Source organism: Glycine soja, chromosome 17 (genome assembly GCF_004193775.1).
Source record: "Glycine soja cultivar W05 chromosome 17, ASM419377v2, whole genome shotgun sequence".
Taxonomy (NCBI): Eukaryota; Viridiplantae; Streptophyta; class Magnoliopsida; order Fabales; family Fabaceae; genus Glycine; species Glycine soja.
The window spans coordinates 8563454-8585736 of NC_041018.1; the positions used below are offsets into that span (position 1 = coordinate 8563454).

The 22283-nt window shown below is 34.4% G+C and overlaps 3 protein-coding genes across 6 annotated transcripts; 2 read left to right on the forward strand and 1 right to left on the reverse strand.

The window, feature by feature from the left end:
• The first annotated feature begins 2951 nt into the window (after positions 1 to 2951).
• Positions 2952 to 7721, forward strand: LOC114393710 (ubiquitin carboxyl-terminal hydrolase 22-like). Its single transcript, XM_028355118.1, has 3 exons — positions 2952 to 4046; positions 4198 to 4322; positions 6517 to 7721. The coding sequence occupies exons 1-3, from the start codon at positions 3166 to 3168 to the stop codon at positions 7287 to 7289; spliced, it is 1779 nt and encodes a 592-aa protein (XP_028210919.1). The 5' UTR covers positions 2952 to 3165; the 3' UTR covers positions 7290 to 7721.
• A 1686-nt stretch (positions 7722 to 9407) lies between these two features.
• LOC114392174 (translocase of chloroplast 90, chloroplastic-like) lies at positions 9408 to 14167 on the forward strand. 4 transcript variants are annotated; one of them, XM_028353220.1, is made up of 3 exons: positions 9408 to 9722; positions 10130 to 10260; positions 11498 to 14167. In XM_028353220.1, exons 2-3 carry the CDS (start codon positions 10134 to 10136, stop codon positions 13759 to 13761), a joined length of 2391 nt encoding a protein of 796 aa, XP_028209021.1. In that variant the 5' UTR covers positions 9408 to 9722; positions 10130 to 10133; the 3' UTR covers positions 13762 to 14167. The 4 variants fall into 4 exon arrangements, with proteins under 4 accessions (XP_028209021.1, XP_028209022.1, XP_028209019.1 ...); XM_028353221.1 differs by having other exon boundaries at positions 9408 to 9643; XM_028353218.1 differs by having other exon boundaries at positions 9408 to 10260.
• A 3502-nt stretch (positions 14168 to 17669) lies between these two features.
• On the reverse strand, positions 17670 to 19265 carry LOC114393920. Its single transcript, XM_028355424.1, has one exon. The coding sequence runs from the start codon at positions 19082 to 19084 to the stop codon at positions 17981 to 17983; it is 1104 nt and encodes a 367-aa protein (XP_028211225.1). The 5' UTR covers positions 19085 to 19265; the 3' UTR covers positions 17670 to 17980.
• Positions 19266 to 22283: the final 3018 nt, after the last annotated feature.

Consider the following 22283-nt stretch of genomic DNA (forward strand, 5'->3'; position numbering starts at 1 on the left):
GAGCTGGTGTTTTTGGCGTTATTGAAGTCGTCAATGTCTTCAAAAGGTTTTTAGTTTATCTTATTATTGCTGATGTAGTACTTAATGGAATATTTGGAATACAAAAATTGTTAATTGCTATTTATCTTTTCATAATTATTTAGTGAGCAAACTTAAAAGTTTTAGCTCTTTGAATTTCTAACGTGTTCAATAATAAATGCCTTTTCACTATTTATCATTTTATCTTTCACTACCTATCTTGACTTACCCACGGTTTTGATTCTACTTCAGTAGCGTGCTTTTTTCATTTCTGGTAAGGAAGACTACAGTTAAATTTTATAAAGCTGAACTCCTTGCATGTAAATTTTTCAAAAACTTCTAAAAAAAATATTAAGACAAAAATATAATTTTCACCCTTTGCCTATTTTTTTTAGTTAGACCAAAACACTTCTTCCATTAGTTTTTGCACTTGGGTTAATTTTTTTGACTTATGTGATAAATGTTCATCTATTGGGATTTCTCTTATAGTTTGTCGCAAGTCATTAAATTGACTATATTAGTGTGATAAACAAACAAAATGACCAACTTAATAAAGACGTTTTATGAAACTTTTGAAATTAAGGAACCAAAAGCATTTGAGATTATCCCTTTAATAATCTCTCGTTAATTTATAACTTTACAACTAGAAAGATTATAATTTACTATAGGATGAAGTATGGACATTCATGATATCTTGTCTTTCATAGGATTTCTCCATAGTTGAAACAATAATTATACATCACATTCTTTCTCCTCGTGTTTATATTTTGAATTCGATAACTTTTTTTATGAATTATAAGTATCTTTTATTATAATCAAATTGGATAAAAATATTATAAACTACAAAATTATTCATTCAAGTATTTAATGCAATTAATTTGATAAACATCTCTTGTTGTCACTTTTAGAGCATGGCATTTTCTTTCTTTCTTCTATTTAGTTTTTTTCCTTTTTAAATTTTGAATTCAAACATTGACTAATTAATTTTAATTTAGATTATACTCCTTACCTTCTCTCATTCTCTTGTTTTCTCTCCTTGACATACATTTTTTATTAATTCAAATATACTCATCAATTCATTCAAACAATATCATACAAAGTTTTTTGCTATTGATTGGTTATTGCACAACCATTAGGAAGGAGAAAGAATATGTGATGTACAATTATTGTTTCAACTATGGAGAAATTCTATAAAAGGCAAGATAAGATATAAGTTCCTTTTTAATTTTATACTCATTTTTTAGTGTTGATTTTCTGATAACACTCAATGAGGGAGCTCTATATAAAAAACATTTATTCTAAGATGGAGTCACAACAACTACCCCAAAGTAAGAAAAACTTTGGCTCTTAAACATGTCTTTTATCAAAAAGTAGAAAAAGAATCTTGTATCACAATGAAGATCACTAAAATTTATTAGAATAATGATGACACACCTTTTCAGGTTGATCTTTTTGCCTTCATGTCCTCCATCTCCATCTCATTTGCTATAGGCATATGCCCTTATTCTGAATTGGAATCTCACTTTATTTCACATCTAACATACTTGATCTCAGGTCAAGTGGCCCATCCACAAACCTATAATGGTTTGGACACACTTGTGCTATAGCCATTGTGGACACTGCATTAGCCTTTAGGTTTGCATTAGTTGTGATGTTGAAAACAAAGTCTAGATTGGTTGTTTGACTTTGCATAGGCACTTTATTAATGGTTGAATTATTCATCGATTTTGACCATGACATTTGTAACAATGATACTTGTTTGGAGTGATCGAAAGGTCTCACACTTTCAAGTGAATGGTTGAGATCATAATTTTTTTATATAATTTATTTTAATTTTTGGATCTTAATACTCTCCTTGGTCATTACCTTGAAAAAATGGATAAATTTTTTGTTGCTTTTAATATTTGGATTTCCTTTAAGATTAATCCTATTTTGTAATGTTTATTTTTTCTTTCGATGTATTTAAATTTGGTAATGTTGATAATACATCAATTTTTGCTAGAATTAAATGTATTTCCTTTTTTAAAAGATGTCTCTATTGATTGAATGATTGTTCAAAAACGATAATCCAATTCTGCTTATCAGGCATAAAATGGGGAGATTCTGATATTTTCTGTCATTTGTTTCTCCATTGTTGTTGCATCTTTTCCAATAATGTCATCCTTGTTTTGGATAGACTCTTGACCGATGGTTTGAGCTTTAGTCAAGGACAACTTAAGACGTTTGAGATGATTTTTGGTTAGGTGGCTATAACATCCACATGAGACATAAATAATATGAAAACTTTTATATTCAACTTTATATCATTGATCATGTAACCCATGTTTCTTATCATGAGTTGCGTGAGATAAATTTTTACAGACTCCTATGAATCATCCCGATTAACTTTCAATGCATTTCTTTGATAGGTCCTCCCAATATTGAGTCCATAATTATTAGGAAACTTTTATCATACAATAGTAGACAAGGTTTAACTTTGGGAAAAGCCCTGCACTTTAATCGTAGTATATTCCAGTATTTCATTTTCACCTTTACCCTTACATTCCTCCTCATAAAATTTAATTATAGTTATTTTAAATTTTAAATAGAAATACGAATAAAAACAATTAAATAAACTTGGAATTTATAAACACCAGGGGTTCTACATATTTTAAATAAAAATAAAAGTAAAGGGAAAAAGGATTAAAAATTTAAAAATAAAACTCATAAAAAATAACTAACTAATGAGAGTAGTGTGAGTAGTTATTAAAAAGAGTAGTAGAAGGTTAAAAACTAAAAAAGAGTAAAATTGTCTAACATTTATGACAACTAAAGAGAATATTTCCTCTATTAATTGTATAGTATAGATAAATAATTTTAAAATAGAAAAACTTGATTAGTAATGATTTGAATATATTTTTATTGTTTACAATACAAATATAGAAAGCAGAGTGTATAAAATAAAGCAGTGAAGCAGCGAGAGTGAGAGAAGCGAGGCAGAAGCTGAACACTTATTAAGGAGTAAAGTTTCGGCCCCACAACCCAAAGAAATCGAATCCTCATCAATCTCAATGCTCTCTCACTCTCATTCCTCCAATCTCAGCCGTTGATTCTCCCATCCATGAACCTTATGCCCTCGAAACCTAAGGTTACCGCATTATCACCGCCATGTCCTCCAAGATCAACGGTCAGATTTCTCCCCAGCCCTGTCCCCACTTGGCCGAGTTCCGCCGCACCTCCGCCAAGCCATTCCTAGCCCTCCACAACTGCCTCCGGATCAAGCCCCCCGGCGGCCGCGCCGCCCTCCGCCGCGATCCCGACGAGGTCCCTCGCTGCTGTTCCTGTGGCCTCTCCGCCCCTTCCCGCCTCTACGCCTGCGTCACCTGCGCCGCCATCTTCTGTCACTCATCCACCGGCGTCGGCCTCTCCCACGCCGCCGCTCACGCCGCCTCAATGCCGCCCGGCCACCAGATCGCCGTCGACGTCGACCGCGCCGAGCTCTTCTGCTGCGCGTGTCACGACCAGGTCTACGATCGCGACTTCGACGCCGCCGTCGTGATCGCTCAGACCGCCGCGTCAACTCTCGGCGGCGATCCTCCGCCGCCGATCCCGTCGCCACAGCCGGAGAATCTCCGAAAGAAGCGCCGCGTAGATTACCGGCCTTGGGCGCCGGATCTGCGCGAGCGCGCTCTGATCGGAAGCTGCTCTGTCCCGATCGCCGGCGCTGGCACCGTCGCCGATCTTTCGCCGGATTTGCCGCGCGGATTGCGCGGATTGAACAATTTGGGGAACACGTGCTTCATGAACTCGGTGTTGCAAGCGCTGCTTCACACGCCGCCGTTGCGGAATTACTTCTTGAGCGATAGGCACAATCGGTATTTCTGCCAGAAGAAAAACAACGGTGACGTTGACGGTGCTTTGAAGAGAAGTGGCGGCAACAATGGGAACAAGAATGCGCGAACATGCTTGGCTTGCGATATGGATGCTATGTTCTCTTCTGTGTTTTCTGGAGATCGTGCACCTTATAGCCCCGCTAAGTTTTTATACAGGTCTGTATATGGTGATGGCGTGTAAGTTTGTGATTGAATAAATGTAGGTATAGTTTTTTAAATCCTGATATAGGGTTTAAGTTTCATTAATTACAATCTTGTTTTGGAAAGTTTATCTGTTTGATTAGTTATTATTGGGGTTTTGTTTCAGTTGGTGGCAGCACGCAGCAAACCTTGCCACTTATGAACAACAGGATGCACATGAGTTTTTCATTTCCATGCTTGATGGAATCCATGAGAAGGTGGAGAAGGTTAGGTGTAAGCCACATAGTGAAGGTAATATGTTCCGACAGTGACACTGATTTATTCTCTTCACCTTCTTTGAAGTGCCTGCTTGTTACTGTTTTAGTTATAATTTTTGGTTGGGTTTAGTTTCAATTTTGTGGCATGAAGGGAATTTTTTTTTGTATTAAACCTCTTATTCTAATGTCTTTTTAATATTCAATTTAAACGGAATATCAAAATAAAATTAAAGCTTATGAGGAATGTTGAAACTTCTGACCCTGTGTGCTAATAGAATCTTTAAGCTGGCTTGATTTGGTTTATACAACAAATTATTTTCTGGATAAATTCAAGTCTTCCATCCTTCCTTGCTTAACATTGGTTTTGTAGTTTTTGTCTAACTTTAGTGGAAGCTGCTGTGGCTTCTTTATTCCTTTCACTCAAATTTTTAACTAGTGTTTATTTCTGTGTATTTTAGTCATGGTTCATAGGGCTAAGGTACTATCTTTTAAAAAATATAGGGAATATTGGAACACAAGTCTTTTTGTCCTCTTATTGCCATCAAGGAACTTCTTTGATGACCGACATCTATGTTTGCCTAACTCGATCCCGTTTTGTAGGCAAAAACTTACTGTATAGTTTAGTTGTTATGAGAGAAGATGCTGATAGTGATCTCTTTGGTAGTGGGCAGTAGCATTAGATTGTTTAGAATACAAAACCTTTAGATGGTGTAAGAACTAAGAAGTTAATCTGTTACCTTTTTCAACTGGTGACAACTTGTTGAATTAGCTCAGATTAATCATAGTTGCAACCAAACTGATTATAGAAGATGATCAATAGAGTGCCACTTTCTTGCTATCTTCAATGTCTTTGACTCTTTTTTTTTCTTTTTGCTTTCAAAATGATTCAAAATACTATCTAAGATAACAGAGTTGTCATGCAGGGTGAGGGTTTAGGTCTCTTGCTTGTTGCCCTAGGAGTTGACAATTGCTCAAGCAATTAGGGCTAATTTTCAACCACAACCTGCTGTCGTGATGGTGTTAGCTGCTACATTCCTGTGAGTCCCTGTAAGTCAATTTCTGCTTAGCCTATTCGTTTCATCATACAGGAGATTCTAGACCAATGATGCTAATGTTAACTCCACCTTTTACCTTGTTTAGGCTCTAGTTAACCAAAGCATTTCCTATCCTGGAGAGAAGGTTGCATTAGTTTTCCGGCCACTGTGAATGTGCCAGAACTCTCAGTTCTTTAAAAGATGGGCTAAGATTTTTTCCTTGAAAGATTTAGTTCCACTTTGGTGTGTGTTATGTCCCACATAGGAACACCCATTTTCTTTCCCATCTTTTGTACTGCCATTCTTTGGTTTCAATGCAAGTTCTATTTCAATATTCTCTCAATTAGAGGTTTTCAAATTTAGTGGTTGGCTGTTCAAGAATCACTTCTGTATTTAAGATTATGTGCTTTTGACTGGTCTCCTGCACTCTGGAGGACCTAGGGATAATTCTAGCAGATTGTTCTGGTTTTAACTGTGAAGTCAATGTTCTCCCATACATAATATTTAGAGGCTATAAGATGTTAAATTTTATTGGACCAATTGACAAATTCTTGGCATGCTTGGTTAGGGATAATTCTAGCAGATTGTTCTGGGTTTAACTGTGAGGTCAAAGTTCCCCCATACATAATATTTACAGGCTATAAGATGTTAAATTTTATTGGACCAATTGACAAATTCTTGGCATGCTTGGTTTGTAATGAATCAAGACAAATTCTGATGGCAGTGAAATTTTACTTCCACTATGTTGAGATAGTCAAGCTAGACAGTTGATTCTGGATTGGGTCTCAACTCTTCTACCTTTTATTTTTCATATTTCTAAAAATGTAAAGAAAAGAATGGCAATCTAATTTCGTGTACTGTTTTTTTTTGTGTGTGTACAAAATTTCTCAGTAATTTAAATTGCAAAGAAATTGAGTTGTTTCTCTTCTGGAAGATTATTTTTGCACCAGGATAATGGTGGTACAATTGGGAATCCTTTGGCACTTTCTTTCTGTACTTGAACACCTCAGTTTTAACATCAGGGCCCACCATGTTTTATAATTTTACAAGGAATTTATTTGCTACCTTCTTTGTTTCCTCAATTGTTTTGCTGTAATGTAAAAGATCTTCAATGTAAGGTCTGCTTATAAACTGATGTCATTTTATTAAGTCAACATCTTTGTATGACCACATTTTCACTGACAATGTGTGCAGGCAATGGTGACTGTTGTATTGCTCATAAAGTATTCTCTGGTATCTTGCGATCAGATGTTACATGTATGGCCTGTGGTTTCACATCAACTACTTATGACCCATGCATAGACATCTCACTGGACTTGGAACCGAATCAAGGGGGTTCTACCAAAATTACTACTGCATCATCCAATCATTCTTGCAATGGTGAGCCAGATTGCATGAATTCAAGCCAAAACTGTGGAACATCTACCCTGATGGGATGCTTGAAGAGATTTACAAGAGCAGAAAGATTGGGGTCAGACCAAAAATTTTTCTGTCGGCAGTGTCAGGTGAGGCAAGAAACTCTCAAACAGATGTCCATTAGGAAGCTTCCCCTTGTTTCTTGCTTCCATATAAAAAGATTTGAGCACTCTTCAACAAGAAAGATGTCAAGGAAAGTGGATCGCTACCTGCAGTTCCCATTTTCACTGGACATGTCTCCTTATCTATCATCAACAATTTTAAGGAATCGATTTGGGAATAGGATCTTTCCTTTTGATGGGGATGAGCCGGATGCTTCAGATGAGTTGTGTTCAGAGTTTGAGTTGTTTGCCGTTGTCACGCACAGTGGTAAGCTAGACGCTGGCCATTATGTCACTTATCTGCGATTAAGTAATCAGTGGTACAAGTGTGATGATGCCTGGGTTACTCAAGTAGATGAGAACATTGTGAGGGCTGCACAGTGTTACATGATGTTCTATGTACAGAAGATGCTTTACTATAAAGCAACTGATAAACAGGTTGCCTCATGATTGGGATAAGAAATGGTCCAAATCATTGATATGCCATGGTCAATATCGATTTTCATTCCAATGATATGCCATGGCTTTTACATTCATACATGAGGAAACAAAAGCAAAGGAAAATATAATGTATTCGCATCACAACTAGCAAATCTATCATTTTCAGAGATGAATTTATACTTTAAAGTTGGAGCTAGAAACCAGCCAGAATTTTTGAGGCACTCCAACTTTTTGGAAACTCAAGGGCATGGATTTTTTATAAAGTTGTTTATGCTCCCCCTCTCCCCTTCCTTTTCTCTTCCCCGTGCTCTGAAAATCAGTGCCTTGAGGGCTTCCCAGATGTTGCTTCATATAAGGAGAAATTAGATACAAAAAATATTGCAACTGGACTCTAACCTTTATGAATCATGATATAAGAACTACAATTACAAAATCTTAAAATGCCAGCTCGCTGCTTAAGTTATGCTCATGGGTGTTCATAAGATTTGGATTGGTCCTGAGTGAAGATAGAATTAAAACCAATAATTTTTCTTCTGTTTAGTTTGGATTTTTTATCAATATTGGACAATATCGGAGTCAAATTATAAAGAATAAGTTAGTCCGGCTCAATTCAATTGGGTCACACATAAATGCAAAACACGTCGTTTGTTTTTTCTTCTGTTGTTGAAAAAGGTAAAAAGCAACAAAACGTGGTAATGAAAAAAAAAATACACCACACTACTCCCTGTGGAAATAACTTCCAAAGTCCCAACTCATCAGCTAGCAATATAGGCCTGCAGTCTGTAGGCAATTCCTAATTCAACAAATTTATGAGCATTTTGTTTTCCTAATTCAAATGAGCTAGTTTGTGATTACTATAAAAGATTTTATATATTATATAAATCAACAAATTTACTATATATATATAATGATTTGTGATTAAATAAAAGTATAAATGTGCATTTCAATTAAATTCTAATACTGATTGTCTTAAATAAGCTTAAACTTTGGTTACTATTAATAACAACTCTAAAATTTAAACTGCTGGCTTAAAAAAATCACTAGAGATCTTAGTTCACGCTCAACAACCAAATTGCAGAGTTATTAAAAATTAACTTTTCCACACTTATATACATTAAACTTGAGATCTCATTCTGCATTTTTATGAAGTCACATAATACTCTTCCTTATCATAAAATTAGGTCTCTTTTATGTTTTCACATGTGTAATAAATTTCTAAACCAAGAAACTTTTATTTCATAATATTATTTTATTAATCAACCCGTGGGAAACTAATTTTTCATTAATTAATAATTAAATATTTTAATATTAAATATTTGAGATTTTAAAAGTTTTAAATATTTATATCTATACACATTAAAATAATTATTAGTTAATTTTTTTATATATGTATAAATAGGTTAAATGACCTATTTGGTCCTTTATTTTATTTTTTTATTCACTTTAGTTATTTATCTTTTAAAAAATTTAATTTAATCATTTATCTTATTTTTTTGTTTCAGCCAATTTCTTTACATTTTTAAAAGGTTTATTTAATACTTTATCTCTTTTTTTTGGTTAAGTTTGATTATTTATTTTATTTTTTTGTTTAGTGGGATCTTTCAATCTATTTAAAGATTGACTTCATTAATCATTTAAAAATAAACTCTTTGGTTCACTTTTCTCTCATTCCTTTTCACTTCATTTTTAATAAAAGAGTTCATTCTTAAATAATTAATGACATGAATTTTAAATGGGTCGAATGACCAAATTAAATTAAAAAATAAGATAAATGATTAAAATATAAAAATTAAAAATAAAATACTAAATCAAATAAAAAAAGATAAAAGATCAAATTAAATTTTTTAAGAGATAAGAGATGAAGCTGGAAAAAAAATGATCAAGGTCATTTGGCATTATAAATATATTTACTAGTCTATTGTTACAAATAGACATGTGTTACATGTCAAATGTGATTAGAATGTCATGAGTTTTGTCAATAGCAATTAGCGCAAGTGATAAGAATTAAGAATGGGGCACCTCATTATATCTTGACCCGTGGGAGTGGGTCTGTTTTGAGTAGCACCACTTCAAAGAAAACAAATAAATAAATAAATAAAATGAAGAAAACAAGAGGGTGAGGTTGGTGTCGTCTCAATCTGTCTTATCTTGTAATCTCCATTTGACATTTCTCTTCTTATTCTTCCTCGCTTTCTCGTGTACTCATACAACCCTTTCCAATTTCGTGAAATTAGGGTTTTCTCACCCCCTTTCTTCCTTCACTGATTCTCGAGATACGAGAGAATCCAGTTTCCTTAATGATTTCGTCTTGTCGGTTGCACTCGCCACTGGACCGTACAATGCTTCTCGGGATTTGACTTTGAGTATATAATCCCAACGCTTGTTCTGCTGCCTTTTGTTTTTCGTATTATGGTTCCTTGTGTTTGATGCCCAAATATCAAAGTGAGCGCCTCCAATCATAACATATTTTCCCCGAAACTGCTTTTGCCGTTTTCATTGCATTTTTTTTATTGTTGAATTTAATTGATTGCTGCAATTCGTTTGGCGATCTCTGTTTCGCAGGTTTACACATCATGTTCCTTAATTGCACCATTACTGATTGACTGTTTTTTTTTTAATAGAAAACTGTTTAAAATTGGTTTATGTTTTCAAAATTGACTTGTAGTAATTGCTTTTGTGCTTATGCATATTGATTTAATTGAGGATCACTAGTGAAGAATTCTTATGCTTTGCTGATTGCATGTCATGAATATTTTTACTCATGTTTATGATGTGTCTGGGGTGTTATACTGCTGCAAATTACCATTTTCTAGTTGGAGTTATGGAGTTCTCTTTTCATATTATTGCAGTAGGATGAAAGGTGTTAGAGATTGGGTTTTCTCTCAAATACTATCCAAATCACTGGTCTCGCCTTCACCATTATCTGCCAGTAATAGTCTCTATGCTGGAGAACATCGGAATGGAGATGTTAATGAGCAAGGTACCATCCTGAATTTACTGTTTGACTTTGAGTGGAATCACTGAAAATGCATTTGGATAACTTCTCACATAGGAGGTCTTTAATGGAATTCTCCTCCCCAAAATGGTGGTTGCTGAAATAAAGATGATACTACTAGGGGATCTTATTTTGCTCTGTTATTCCGGGCATGTTAAGCTCAACTGATAAATAGTTATAATTTAGTAAAAAGTGACACCAAATTATATAGTGCAGTATGTACATCTTCCTAGGCAACCATTTGAGACTAGTAGTAGGTCTCACAGTTCTTAAGATCCTGTAGGGAACATTGTGACATGATTCACCACCATGCATATAGAGGAACTGTGGAGGTTATGTTTGGATTGATAATAGAGCGAGCCTTTACAGTATGATAATTTAGAGACATAGATATATAGTACTATGCCAGAAAGGCTACGGTTGGGATTCAAATCCAAGATTTGAGCTAGGTAAATGACCCTTCTATCATTGAACATTTTTTATTATTTTCAGGATGTTAAAGAAATTTGTTTATCTTAGCTTAATAATAAATTAAATTCTCATTAAATTAAAATTTCATATTAAGGTGGCAGGAACTGTGGGCCTCCACCGATATGCCCTCTTTCTGCAGGAATTATAAACTCGGGAGTTTGGACACACTAACTGGAAGGTTTTGTTGAAAGAATTCTGGAATTAAACCGAATCTGTAGTACAAAACACTAACACAGTCCTCTGCCATAACAAGGAATCTCCTCCTTCAAACCAACACCAACAATTTAACATACTGTCACACAATCCCTCAGAAATCTGTCACACATATTATTCAAGAAATATACACATAACTGCCATATAGTTACTAAACACAATAACCATCCTATCAAATTGCTGTTGTGATGAATTTACTGGATCTTTGTTGTTTGTTAGTTCTTTGATGTTGGTAGAAATAGAAGGTTTCTTCTTCACATCTAGTCCAGGGAACAAGTAAATTTAAATATTACATTTTTGGTTTTTCTACGTTTATTGGGATGCAAGATACTGCACTAAGAGAACAATGTGGTCTGATGTTGATCTATGCGTTTTATTTCTTACACTTCTGTGATTGAGGATGATTGAAGTGAGTGGTGCTAAATTCCATGCGTAATTTCATTTCTAAACCAATCTTTGTGCCAAATCTGATTTTTTATGAATGTAATGTCTATTGTCAGTACACCTTAGATAGAACTGATACATATGTTTTTGTTAGGTTCAGATCACTCAGCTAGTTCAGTATCATCACCCATTCCTTCTGACTCATCAAACTCTTCATACGGTGATCAGAGTAATCAGCATAGTTCCTCCTTGCAGCTAGTTTCAGATACAGAAATCTATCAGTATCAACATAACACTAATGGAAGACGGAAGGATACTTTGGCCAAGGTTGAGGAGCTCCAAGTTAAATTCTTCCGATTGCTCCAACGCCTTGGCCAGTCACGAGAAAATTTTTTGGTTGCTAAGGTTCTTTATCGGATGCACCTGGCATCTTTGATTCGTGCCAAGGAATCAGATCTGAAAAGAGTTAATCATAGTAGCAGTAGAGCTCGAGCAATAGCAAGCGAACAGGAAGCTACCGGTATGCCTCAACTGGATTTCTGCTGCAGAATACTTGTCCTTGGAAAAACTGGAGTTGGTAAAAGTGCTACCATAAATTCTATATTTGGTCAAGCAAAAACCACCACCGGTGCTTTTCAACCTGCTACTAATTGCATCCAAGAAGTTGTGGGAAATGTCAATGGGCTTAACCTAACATTTATTGATACCCCTGGTTTCCTGCCTTCCTCCACCAACAATATGAAAAGAAATAAGAGGGTCATGCTTTCTATAAAGAGATTCATTAGAAAGTCCTCTCCAGATATTGTTTTGTTCTTTGAACGGCTTGATTTTATCAATGCTGGTTATGTTGACTTCCCACTTTTGAAACTTGTAACTGAAGTGTTTGGCTCGGCAATTTGGTTCAACACCATCATAGTCATGACTCATTCTTCCTCTGCCATTCCTGAAGGACCTGATGGTTATACTTTTAATTATGAGTCATATATTTCTTATTGTACTAATATAGTACAGCAGCATATACAACAGGCAGTGTTTGATTCTAAGGTTGAAAACCCTGTACTTTTGGTGGAGAACCATTCTCGATGCCCACAAAATATTATGGGAGAGAAAATTCTCCCAAATGGACAAGTTTGGAGATCTCAACTCTTGTTATTTTGCATTTGTACCAAAGTTTTGGGTGATGTAAATTCTCTTCTAAAGTTTCAGAACAGTGTAGAGCTAGGGCCATTAAACAGTCCCCGCATTCCTTCTATGCCCCATCTCCTTTCGTCTCTCTTACGCCATCGACTTGTATCCAATCTAAGTGGGACTGATGATGAAATTGAGGAAATATTACTCTCTGATAAGAAAGAAGAAGATGAATATGATCAACTTCCATCCATACGAGTGTTGACAAAATCTCAGTTTGAAAAGTTGCCTGAGCCACTAAAAAAAGATTATCTGGATGAAATGGATTACAGGGAAACTCTTTACTTAAAGAAGCAGTTGAAAGAAGACTATCAGAGGCGCAAAGAGAAACTACTCTCAACAGATAAAAAGTTTTTGAATGGTGATAACCCTGATGATCAACAGGCACCTACTGAACCTGTTTTGTTACCGGATATGGCTGTTCCTGCAAGTTTTGACTCAGATTGCCATAGCCATAGATATCGTTGTCTTGTTTCTGATGACCAATTGCTTGTGAGACCTGTTCTTGATCTACAAGGATGGGATCACGATGTGGGCTTTGATGGTATAAACTTGGAGACTACTACAGAAATAAAGAAGAATGTATATGCCTCAGTTGTGGGACAGATGAATAAGAACAAACAGGATTTCAGTATTCAATCTGAGTGTACTGCAGCTTATGTTGATCCGTTGGGCCCTACTTATTCTATGGGTGTTGATGTTCAATCCTCCGGTAAAGATTTCATTTGTACCGTTCATAGCAACACAAAGTTGAAAAACATAAAGCACAATATTGCTGACTGTGGTGTTTCTTTAACATCTTTTGCTAAGAAGTACTACGTGGGTGCAAAACTTGAGGATACTGTGTTTGTTGGGAAGAGATTAAAATTTGTTTTGAATGCTGGCCGCATGGAAGGTGCAGGACAAATGGCATATGGTGGGAGTTTTGAAGCTAATTTACGAGGGGAAGATTATCCTGTAAGAAATGACAATGTAAGCTTGACGATGACAGTCCTCTCTTTCAATAAAGAAATGGTGTTGAGTGGAAGTTTACAATCCGAGTTCAGGTTATCTAGAAGCTCGAAAGCATCTGTAAGTGCTAATCTAAATAGTCGTAAAATGGGGCAAATATGTATAAAGATAAGTAGCTCGGAGCATTTACAAATTGCCTCGGTTGCAATTCTCTCGATTTGGAAATTCCTATCACGTAGAAAGGAAACTAAGAACTTGGTGAAGGAAGTAATGGACTGAAGTCTGCTCTTGTTAGGTTTACATACTGGTACTGATACTTTTTGTTCAAGGAAGATGCGAAAACAGTGAAGCATTCTACAAGTCCTACGTAGATATAGACCTTTTTCCCCTGTAAAAGGAAGACAGAAAGTTAGAAATGGACTGTATTTTATTTTTTGAAGAGGCTAGCTGGAATTTTCTTTTCTGTGATACTTCAGATGCCAGTTTTTGTAAGTCTTTTTAGGTAAGGCTGGCTTGCATCTTGAACTTATTTCTATCTGTAGATTATTGATTAATTATCAGTATGAGAGAATTAATATTCATTTCTAGTAAATGAAGTCATAATTGTACAGGAAAGCACAGAAAATGTCAGGACTTTCTTTTCTTTTTTCCTGTGATTTGTTCAAGTATTAGTAAGTTTGAATGATTGCGGATCGTAGTTCAACAGGAATTTTTGCAATGTGGGACTAGACTATGGGCGGTAGTGAAGTAGAAAAGGTTGTATTTTTTGCCTAAACTTTTTTTTTTCTTTTCAGCAAGGAACGTGATGCACATTCTATACTATGTTTGGTAATCGAAAGAGGAAATCGTTTTTTTAAAATAAATAATAATAAAGTAATTGTTTTTGCAAAGTAAGTTGAGTAAAATGTGCATGTAAAGCACTCAACACCATTATTCTCGCAACTAGTTAAAAATTCCATCTCTTAAACTATTGGTTTTTTATCCTCGTAAAAAAAACGTTTTTTTTTAATCTCTACCTCAACTATTTGTATGCTTGGTCTTTAATTATCCATCTCAATCTATCATTTTTTTTAATCACTAAATCGAATTTCAATAATATTTTTCAAAGAAAATATCAAAAGTTAAAAAATAAACTTATATTACAATTATTCATTGAAAATCTAAAACATTTACTTGTATATTATAAATTAAAATATATAATTTATAAAGAAAAACTCCTACTCTTCACTCTCTTAATTAAAAATTTCAATATTTTTTTCTTTCTTAAGATATGTACATCACAAATTATCCGTATAACTTCCACAAATATTTGCCTTTTTCTTCTTTAAATATGTATTTCACAACCCTAAATAATGTGAATTTCCTCACGTGAAAAATATCCCAGATGCACCTAAATATTAGGTCGGGGGATTTGTAATCCATCGATTGGCCTCGTGTTTGTGAATTTAGGATTAGGTTTTTTGTTCTTCTCATCTCGTTTAGTAATCAATGACGTAACTCAATGTGCCAACACCATTTGTGGCGTGGGGCTTCCTGAATTTCCATTCATTAATCATATGTTCATGTTCATGTTGGGCCCCAGATACAGAATGGACAATTAAGGACAGGCAGCACTTTACCATTCGATTAGACATACATAATGACATACTCAAGTATAATTGTATCAAGGTGTCTTCACATGAAAGCTAATCACTAATAGCATTTCTTCAGCTTTTCCTCGTTTTCAGTTGGCTATTTTTCTCTAGTTGCAACTTTTTTTCGATGCACAAGTAAGTGTTTAATTTTAAGGAAAAACAAAACAAAATTATGATGAATCTTGGTTGGATGTGTGTTCTCTTTTGTTCTGGCAACTTGGTTATATCAAATTATCAACCTCTTAGGCTCTTACCTCCGTCTATTAAGTCCTGACATAAAAGATAAATAGTTTATTCGAAAATTCTTTTTCTGATGTATATGTTTTACTTCCTGAATAACTTAGAATAAACAGAGTAAAAAAATATATCAGGCTGAATAATAAGGATGAAGAGACATTTGGGACAAGCAACTTTGATTGATGGTGAGTGGTGACTTGCTTTTACCCGTATTTGGTTTACATCACGCAAATCGTATATGGAAGTGTGGACGTGCGTGCTCTATGATCATGACACATTCGGATAAATCAACTAATGACTATATCGTGGCCGTTAAAATTAGGAACTTCATAACAAAAATATATATTAAATCACAGTACAAAGAAAATGAGAGAAAATTATTAGATATCGAGCACACCGTGTCGTTCGGATAAATCAACACATGAATAATTAAAAATATACTCATTAAATAAAAAATGTATCTAATATTATTCCTTAATTTAAAATATTAAAGTAAAGTTGTTTCCGTATCACGCTATTATTGGTAAAAATCACAAATAATGTGAAGATCCCAAACCACTTAATTTCTCCTATATCAGAACTTAAGCCGCAATATAGTTTACTTTATTAACCTGCTTAATTATAGGAAAATGATGAAGAGCACGGGAAGATTTTTTAAAAAAACTTTATTTCAATTGGGTAAAAGAATTAGAAGAGGGCTGAAGGAATGGGTAGATTAAGTTGTGTTTTTTTTTTACTTATTTTTATTTCTCTTCCAATAGTAGAAGAATTTGAAAAATAAAAAAATTGTTTATAATTTTTCTAAAATCATTAATATTTATTTATAAATAGCATATTATTTATATTGTTCGTTTCTTTCCTTTATAAACTAAATAAAAACAAATATTTTTCTCTTAAACAGTTAAACCTATTAAAATGAGATTCAATTTCTTTTCACCCTACCTTTTTCCTTTCTTTCGTTAAATTTCGTCTTCCTTTCTCAATTTTAAGCCGAACGGTTATGGTATGTTTGTTAGGACTAAAATGAAATAGATGAAATACAGAAATAGAGGAAACAAACAGAACAACAAAGGAGGGGAAAAATGACTTTCAATTTTTCTTTCCTCGTTTAAAACGTAAAGGACGAAAACATCTTGTATAGAACTCATCCCAAAATGCGTTTCGTCCTTATTTTGGATAGAAAAGGGTAGAAGAGTATAATTTTAAATGTATAAAGATTATGTTATCCTTATTTTCATATATTTCTATTTTAGTATTTTATTACGAACATTTATATTATTTTGTATATATGTTTCTTTTTATTATTTACACAAACAAATAAGAAAAAAATTATTTTATTTGATTTTCTCTCTCACTAAATAATAAATATTCTAAAAATGATCTCACTTTAAGGATTGGTGTCCTACCATGAAAAGAGATAGCAAGTCCCTAGAGGTTTCCATACTGCCAATTTCTACACGGTACTCTGAAGCTTTGACTACTTCCCTTCCCGCTGAGTCACGGAAAATTGATGTAATTAGCCTTCCTGTATGTTTGGACGTGCAAAACAGAACAGAAGCTAATCTTCTTATAATGTGTTTGAATACACAAGAATTAATTTATTTCATAAAATTATGGTAATAGCATAAAAAATTATTTATTATTTTATCTTCTATCTATTTTTCTCTACTTCATCATTTTATCATATTTTAAATTTTCTCTCTTATACTTGTATCATTTCTCAAACAAAAATTAGAGAATTAGGAGAGGGCAACTCATGGCCTTGATGTTTCAGGGAGAGGGAGCCGTGCAGAGGAGGAATGCAGAACCACTTCAAATTGCACTGAAACATGACTATAGAAGGATTGACGTTATATTTTACGCTTACATTTTTAAGAAATGCAACAGCAAGCATGTAAGAGAGTGTGTTATGGAGCATGAGACGAGTCAAAATCCTGATTATTTAACACCAGCAACCTGCTGATCTATTATTTATTATTTATTTCCATTCCCATCCCACCACAACCACAACCACAATAATGGCATATGCCATGAACGATTCCCTTCAGAATCTTGATTCCTCAGCCGACTTCTCCTCAGCATATTCCGCATCCATATAATTTTCCTCATAATCTCTATTCCCTCTATCTAGTAGTATCTACCCATATATACGCAACTTAAAAATATTTTTTTTTAAAAAAACCCTCTTATGAAGCCTTGGACAATATAATGCACTTTTAAGCCTTCAATTTCTGAAATTCATGATTGATTAGTGTAAACTTTAGTTGAATAGAATTAATTTTATCTGTTGTACATAATTAGAAAAAAATAATCTGATTAAAACCGATGCATAACACTTACTAGTGATTTTAAGCGTAAGTAAAAGAGACAAGCCATCAATGACATATCAACATGACAAACTCGATTCTTCACATGCATTATTCACCTCCAGTGACCAGTGGGTGAAGAAAGAATCAATAATTACACATTTGATGAATTGAACTCCCCGTTCCTAAAACCCAATCTGTACATACATGATACAACACAGGACAAATTAAACCTATAGTATACATAATCGATTAATTGTTGAGTTTAACCGGTGGTCTCGAATTGAAGTTCTTTTATACTTGGAAGAAGAAGTTCAGTTTTCATGGGCTGGAACCCCACAAAACCTCAGCAGCAATGGTGGCAGCTTCGGCTTCAGAAACAGAGGCGTCTCTAACTCTGATCAAAATCTCAGGTTTAAAAGCCCTCTTTTCTCTCTGCCGCAACCCTTCCCCAACTTCCAACTGCACCGCAAACCTCGCCACGCAGCTCGCAAAAGGTTTTCTCTCCAAAACCCCACTAACCTTTTCCCTTCCAATCTCAATCAAATCCCCACCTTTCTCCGACCTCTGCAACTCCACCAGCTTCTCCACCAACCCCTCCTTCATCATCGCCTCCACCGCTTCCTTCCGCCCGAAGTACCCTATCTCCAGCGCGCACCCCAACGCAACAACACGCAGTTCCAGATCTTCCGAATTCAACATCGCGATAATATTCGGAATGTCACCGTTGCTCTCGATCTCGTCCACCAGAGGAGACCTAATGGACCTGATGAGTGAACACAGCACCTCAAGGGACAGAACAGAGCCCATCGAGACCAAAGCCCGGACGGTGGGGCCCATCAGAACCTGGCCCACGAACACGTCTTTATTGAACCGGATTAACGCGGAGACAGCCAGACCGGCCTGTTCCCGAACCGGGATCGAACACTTATCGTCGAACAGAACCGACTCCAGCGATGAGAAGAGCTTTAGTTTGAGAACCAGGTCCTGCAACTCGCGATTGAAGCCCTGCGAGACACGGTAAATGGACTGAGTCAACAAGGAGACAAATTCGTGGTTATTGTTAGGGTTTCGTAGAGAAGAGGAGAGGGTGTGGAGAGTTTCGCGGTCGATCCAGGATTGGATTTCGGACTCGATTTGGGAGGCGAGGCGTGAGAGGGAGAGAGTGGAGAGGGGGCGAGTGAGGAAGGATAGAAGGCCATTGGAGTGGTTGAGAGAGTGGACGAGGGTTTTGAGGCGGATGAGGTGGTCGGAGAGAGCGGAGAGGTAGGGGTCCGAGGAGGAGAGAATGGAGTGGAGTTCCAGGAGTGCCTTTATGGCTGGGGAATCCGAGGAGTGGTGTCGTTGGATGTCGTGGGTGGCTTCTTTCAGAGCTTCAAGGACTCGCACCAATTGTGGGGATTTTTCACTCTCTTCTTCTTCCATCTCTCTGTTTCCTTTGAAAATATATCAACCTACGTAATCTTTTTTAAAACTAGCATCCAATGTTTCTCGCTGAAGATCCAAATTTTCGCGGAGTTTTCGTTGCCTAATTGTCAACTACTCTAACTAATCGGCGTCCCTGTCTGTGGAATACTTGCTCCCCACGCCCATACATACCCTTTTAATTTCACTATAACATTTTTCATCATCTTTTATTCAATTATGATCTATATCTATTTTATTTTTACGCGTTTCTAAATTTACTTATATTTCTATTAGCACAAGTTTTTGTTTTAATCTAGTGCTCTGATTGGTCTTTTTATCCTTAAAGCTAGTTGAATTAATTGAGTGTTATTATTTTAAAACCTTTATCAGATTTTAACAAATTCCTTTGATTCATTCATGAATTTTGTTTTAAAGGATCATGCTTGGTCCCAATGGTAGAGGGGTCTTGTTTTAAATGTCACGTATGAGTATGATTGCTGGCACAGAAGCCATCTCTATCTAAAGGGACACCTGGAATTAACCGACTAATAACCATTTGTGGGCTTTCTTGTTTGCTGTCTATAAACAAATTCTGTAACACATGTAGTTCTTAAGGGGCTGTTGCTATATCCGATCCTCTTTTTTGTTAAGTACACTCTCCTTCCCTTTTTCTAAAATCAAATTACTTAAATAACATTTTTCCTTCAAACCTTATTTTCTTCCTCTTATACTCCTCTTTTCAGTGCAACAACACACTCCTTTTCTTCATAGAAACAATAGATTCCCTTCTCTTTCATCACACTTCTACCCCTTTTTCACTCCCTTCACCCCCTTTGATCTCTTGCTCTTGTCTCTCTTTGTTCCTCCATTGCTCAGTTTCTCACTTTAGTGTTAGGGAATCTTCATTCTCCAAACATTGAAGGGCCAATATCAATTACAACCTTTGGTCCTATATATAAGAAAAAAAACAATTCATCAAGACCACTAAAAGTGGTTAGATTAGTTATTTTGCCACAAATTTTAGTTTTATTTCAAGACTACCCATGACATCATATAATTTAAGATATGATTACTATTCAAAGATAAAAATTATAACCAATGAGTGTACCTTGTTTTGTTGATGGCTCAATAAATGTACTCACTTTCATGAAAGAAAATAAAGTAATCATTAGGTGTAAAAAGGAAATTTAGTAATGAAATAGTTTTATATTTCTTATAATTATGACCAACAAAATAGTGCATTTTGTTTCCTATATATAGGACCGAAAGTAGTACATGTTTTCTCTACTTCAATTGCTTCACTATTGTACATTTTTCCTATATGATATTTTTAATGGTCCTAGTGTTCTTTTTTAAAATAATTTAGATGCTTTTCTCAACATTTTAGAAAGTTACCTTCTAGAACACAAAACAATATTTTAGAAAGTACTTCCCAAAACATTTTGAAAAATACAAAATAGTACTCTAGAAAGTACTTTCCAAAATATTATAAACAATATTGTTCTAGAGAGTACATTCAAGATAGTGATTTTGTATCAATGTTATGGGTATAAAGGGTATGCATGATAAAAAAAATTAAAACAAGTGTAGTTAGCAAAAAAGGGGAGTGAACATAACAACAACCTTCTTAATCTTAAGGTTACAAGCGGCCCAAAGAACCAGAGAAATCCGGCCATTGGATCAAATTATGGTGTGATGACATCGTAGAGCCAGGTTATGTTTTTTTATTTTGGATCAAATTCTCTATATTTTGATTGACTTTTATTGAATGTTGTAACCTAGGGATGCTCATTATTCTTTACATTTATAGACACACACACTAAGCATGGATTGATGAATGCCAAACTTGTAGCGAAATGTAGCAAAGGATTTTTTGTATATTGTTTTAGTAAATACATTGATAATTTGTTCTAGAAAAATAAATTTAGAACAAAGGCAATAATATTAATTATAATATGTGGGATCTTTGTAATAATTAGCATGATATGATATGCACGTCTTCGCACATGTGATTCGGTTCCTTTACGTTTTATAGGTAAGTAAATAAAATAAAATAATACATATTTAATTTATTAATATTATTATTATTAAGAAAATCACGACAAATATATCATTTATAAAGTCTAAATTATATTTTTGTTTGTGTTCAATAAGAATATAGCAATAAGATAAAAACATATAGCTCATGATAATACTTAATATTTTTCTTTTGTTGTATGGTGTTTTAGATATATTGCGTTGTTCTCTTATTTTATTTATTCTCTATGTACATTGAAAAATAGCGAATGAGTAAAATTGACAAGTAAACAAAATATTCTTACATATTGTATATTACTCAACAAGTAAGTAAATTTATTTTGGGCATTTATTACAGTAGTTAACAAAGTTGTTAATAAATAAATAATTATATTTTCTTAGTCTTTTTAAATAATATATATCTTACTTTTAAATTTTGAAATATAATTATTTTCATTAAATTTTTTATCATTTAAAATAAAAAATAATTTTAGTTTCATCTATAAAATTGGAAAATATTTTATATAAATTATTCATTAAAAAATAGATATTTAAATAATTAATCATAAAATTCAACCCTCTTTAATATATTTCTGTTGTGGATAAGGCCTCGGACCAAGGGAGATTCGTGACCAATGAAATAGAGACACATTAACTCGTGAATCACTGGCTCTAAATACACCATGTCTATTGAGTTGGGTTCCTTTGCTATCTTCATTCTTATGAGCATTATTTGAAGAGTGGAGGAGAGACTGTGTTATATGTTGGAGATCTTTCTTATTCTGATGAGCACAACTACAAAGACAAGCAATGGAAGAAAACAGAATAAGGTTATTGATGAAGTTGTCAACGTTAAATAAACCTGGAGCACTCGTAAATTTGGTATTTTGAAAAGAATAAATGTGTCTAGCTATATATTGTAATGTATGTAGTTCCATGTACTTGGCTTGTATGCTTCAGTGTGCTAATAAATATTACATTAACGCGCTTTTTGTAGTAGGAGAAAAAAATTGAGACCGAGATATTATCTATTTATAATTTTTGAAAAGCCTGAATTATTATGCTGCCATTTGAGTGGTTTAGTTGGTATTATTATATCATGTCAACATTTACGTGTCATCTTCCTTATTTAATAATTATTTTAAAAATATGTCTTTCCAACTTGAAGAGATAATTGTCATACTAAATACTTTCAATTTAT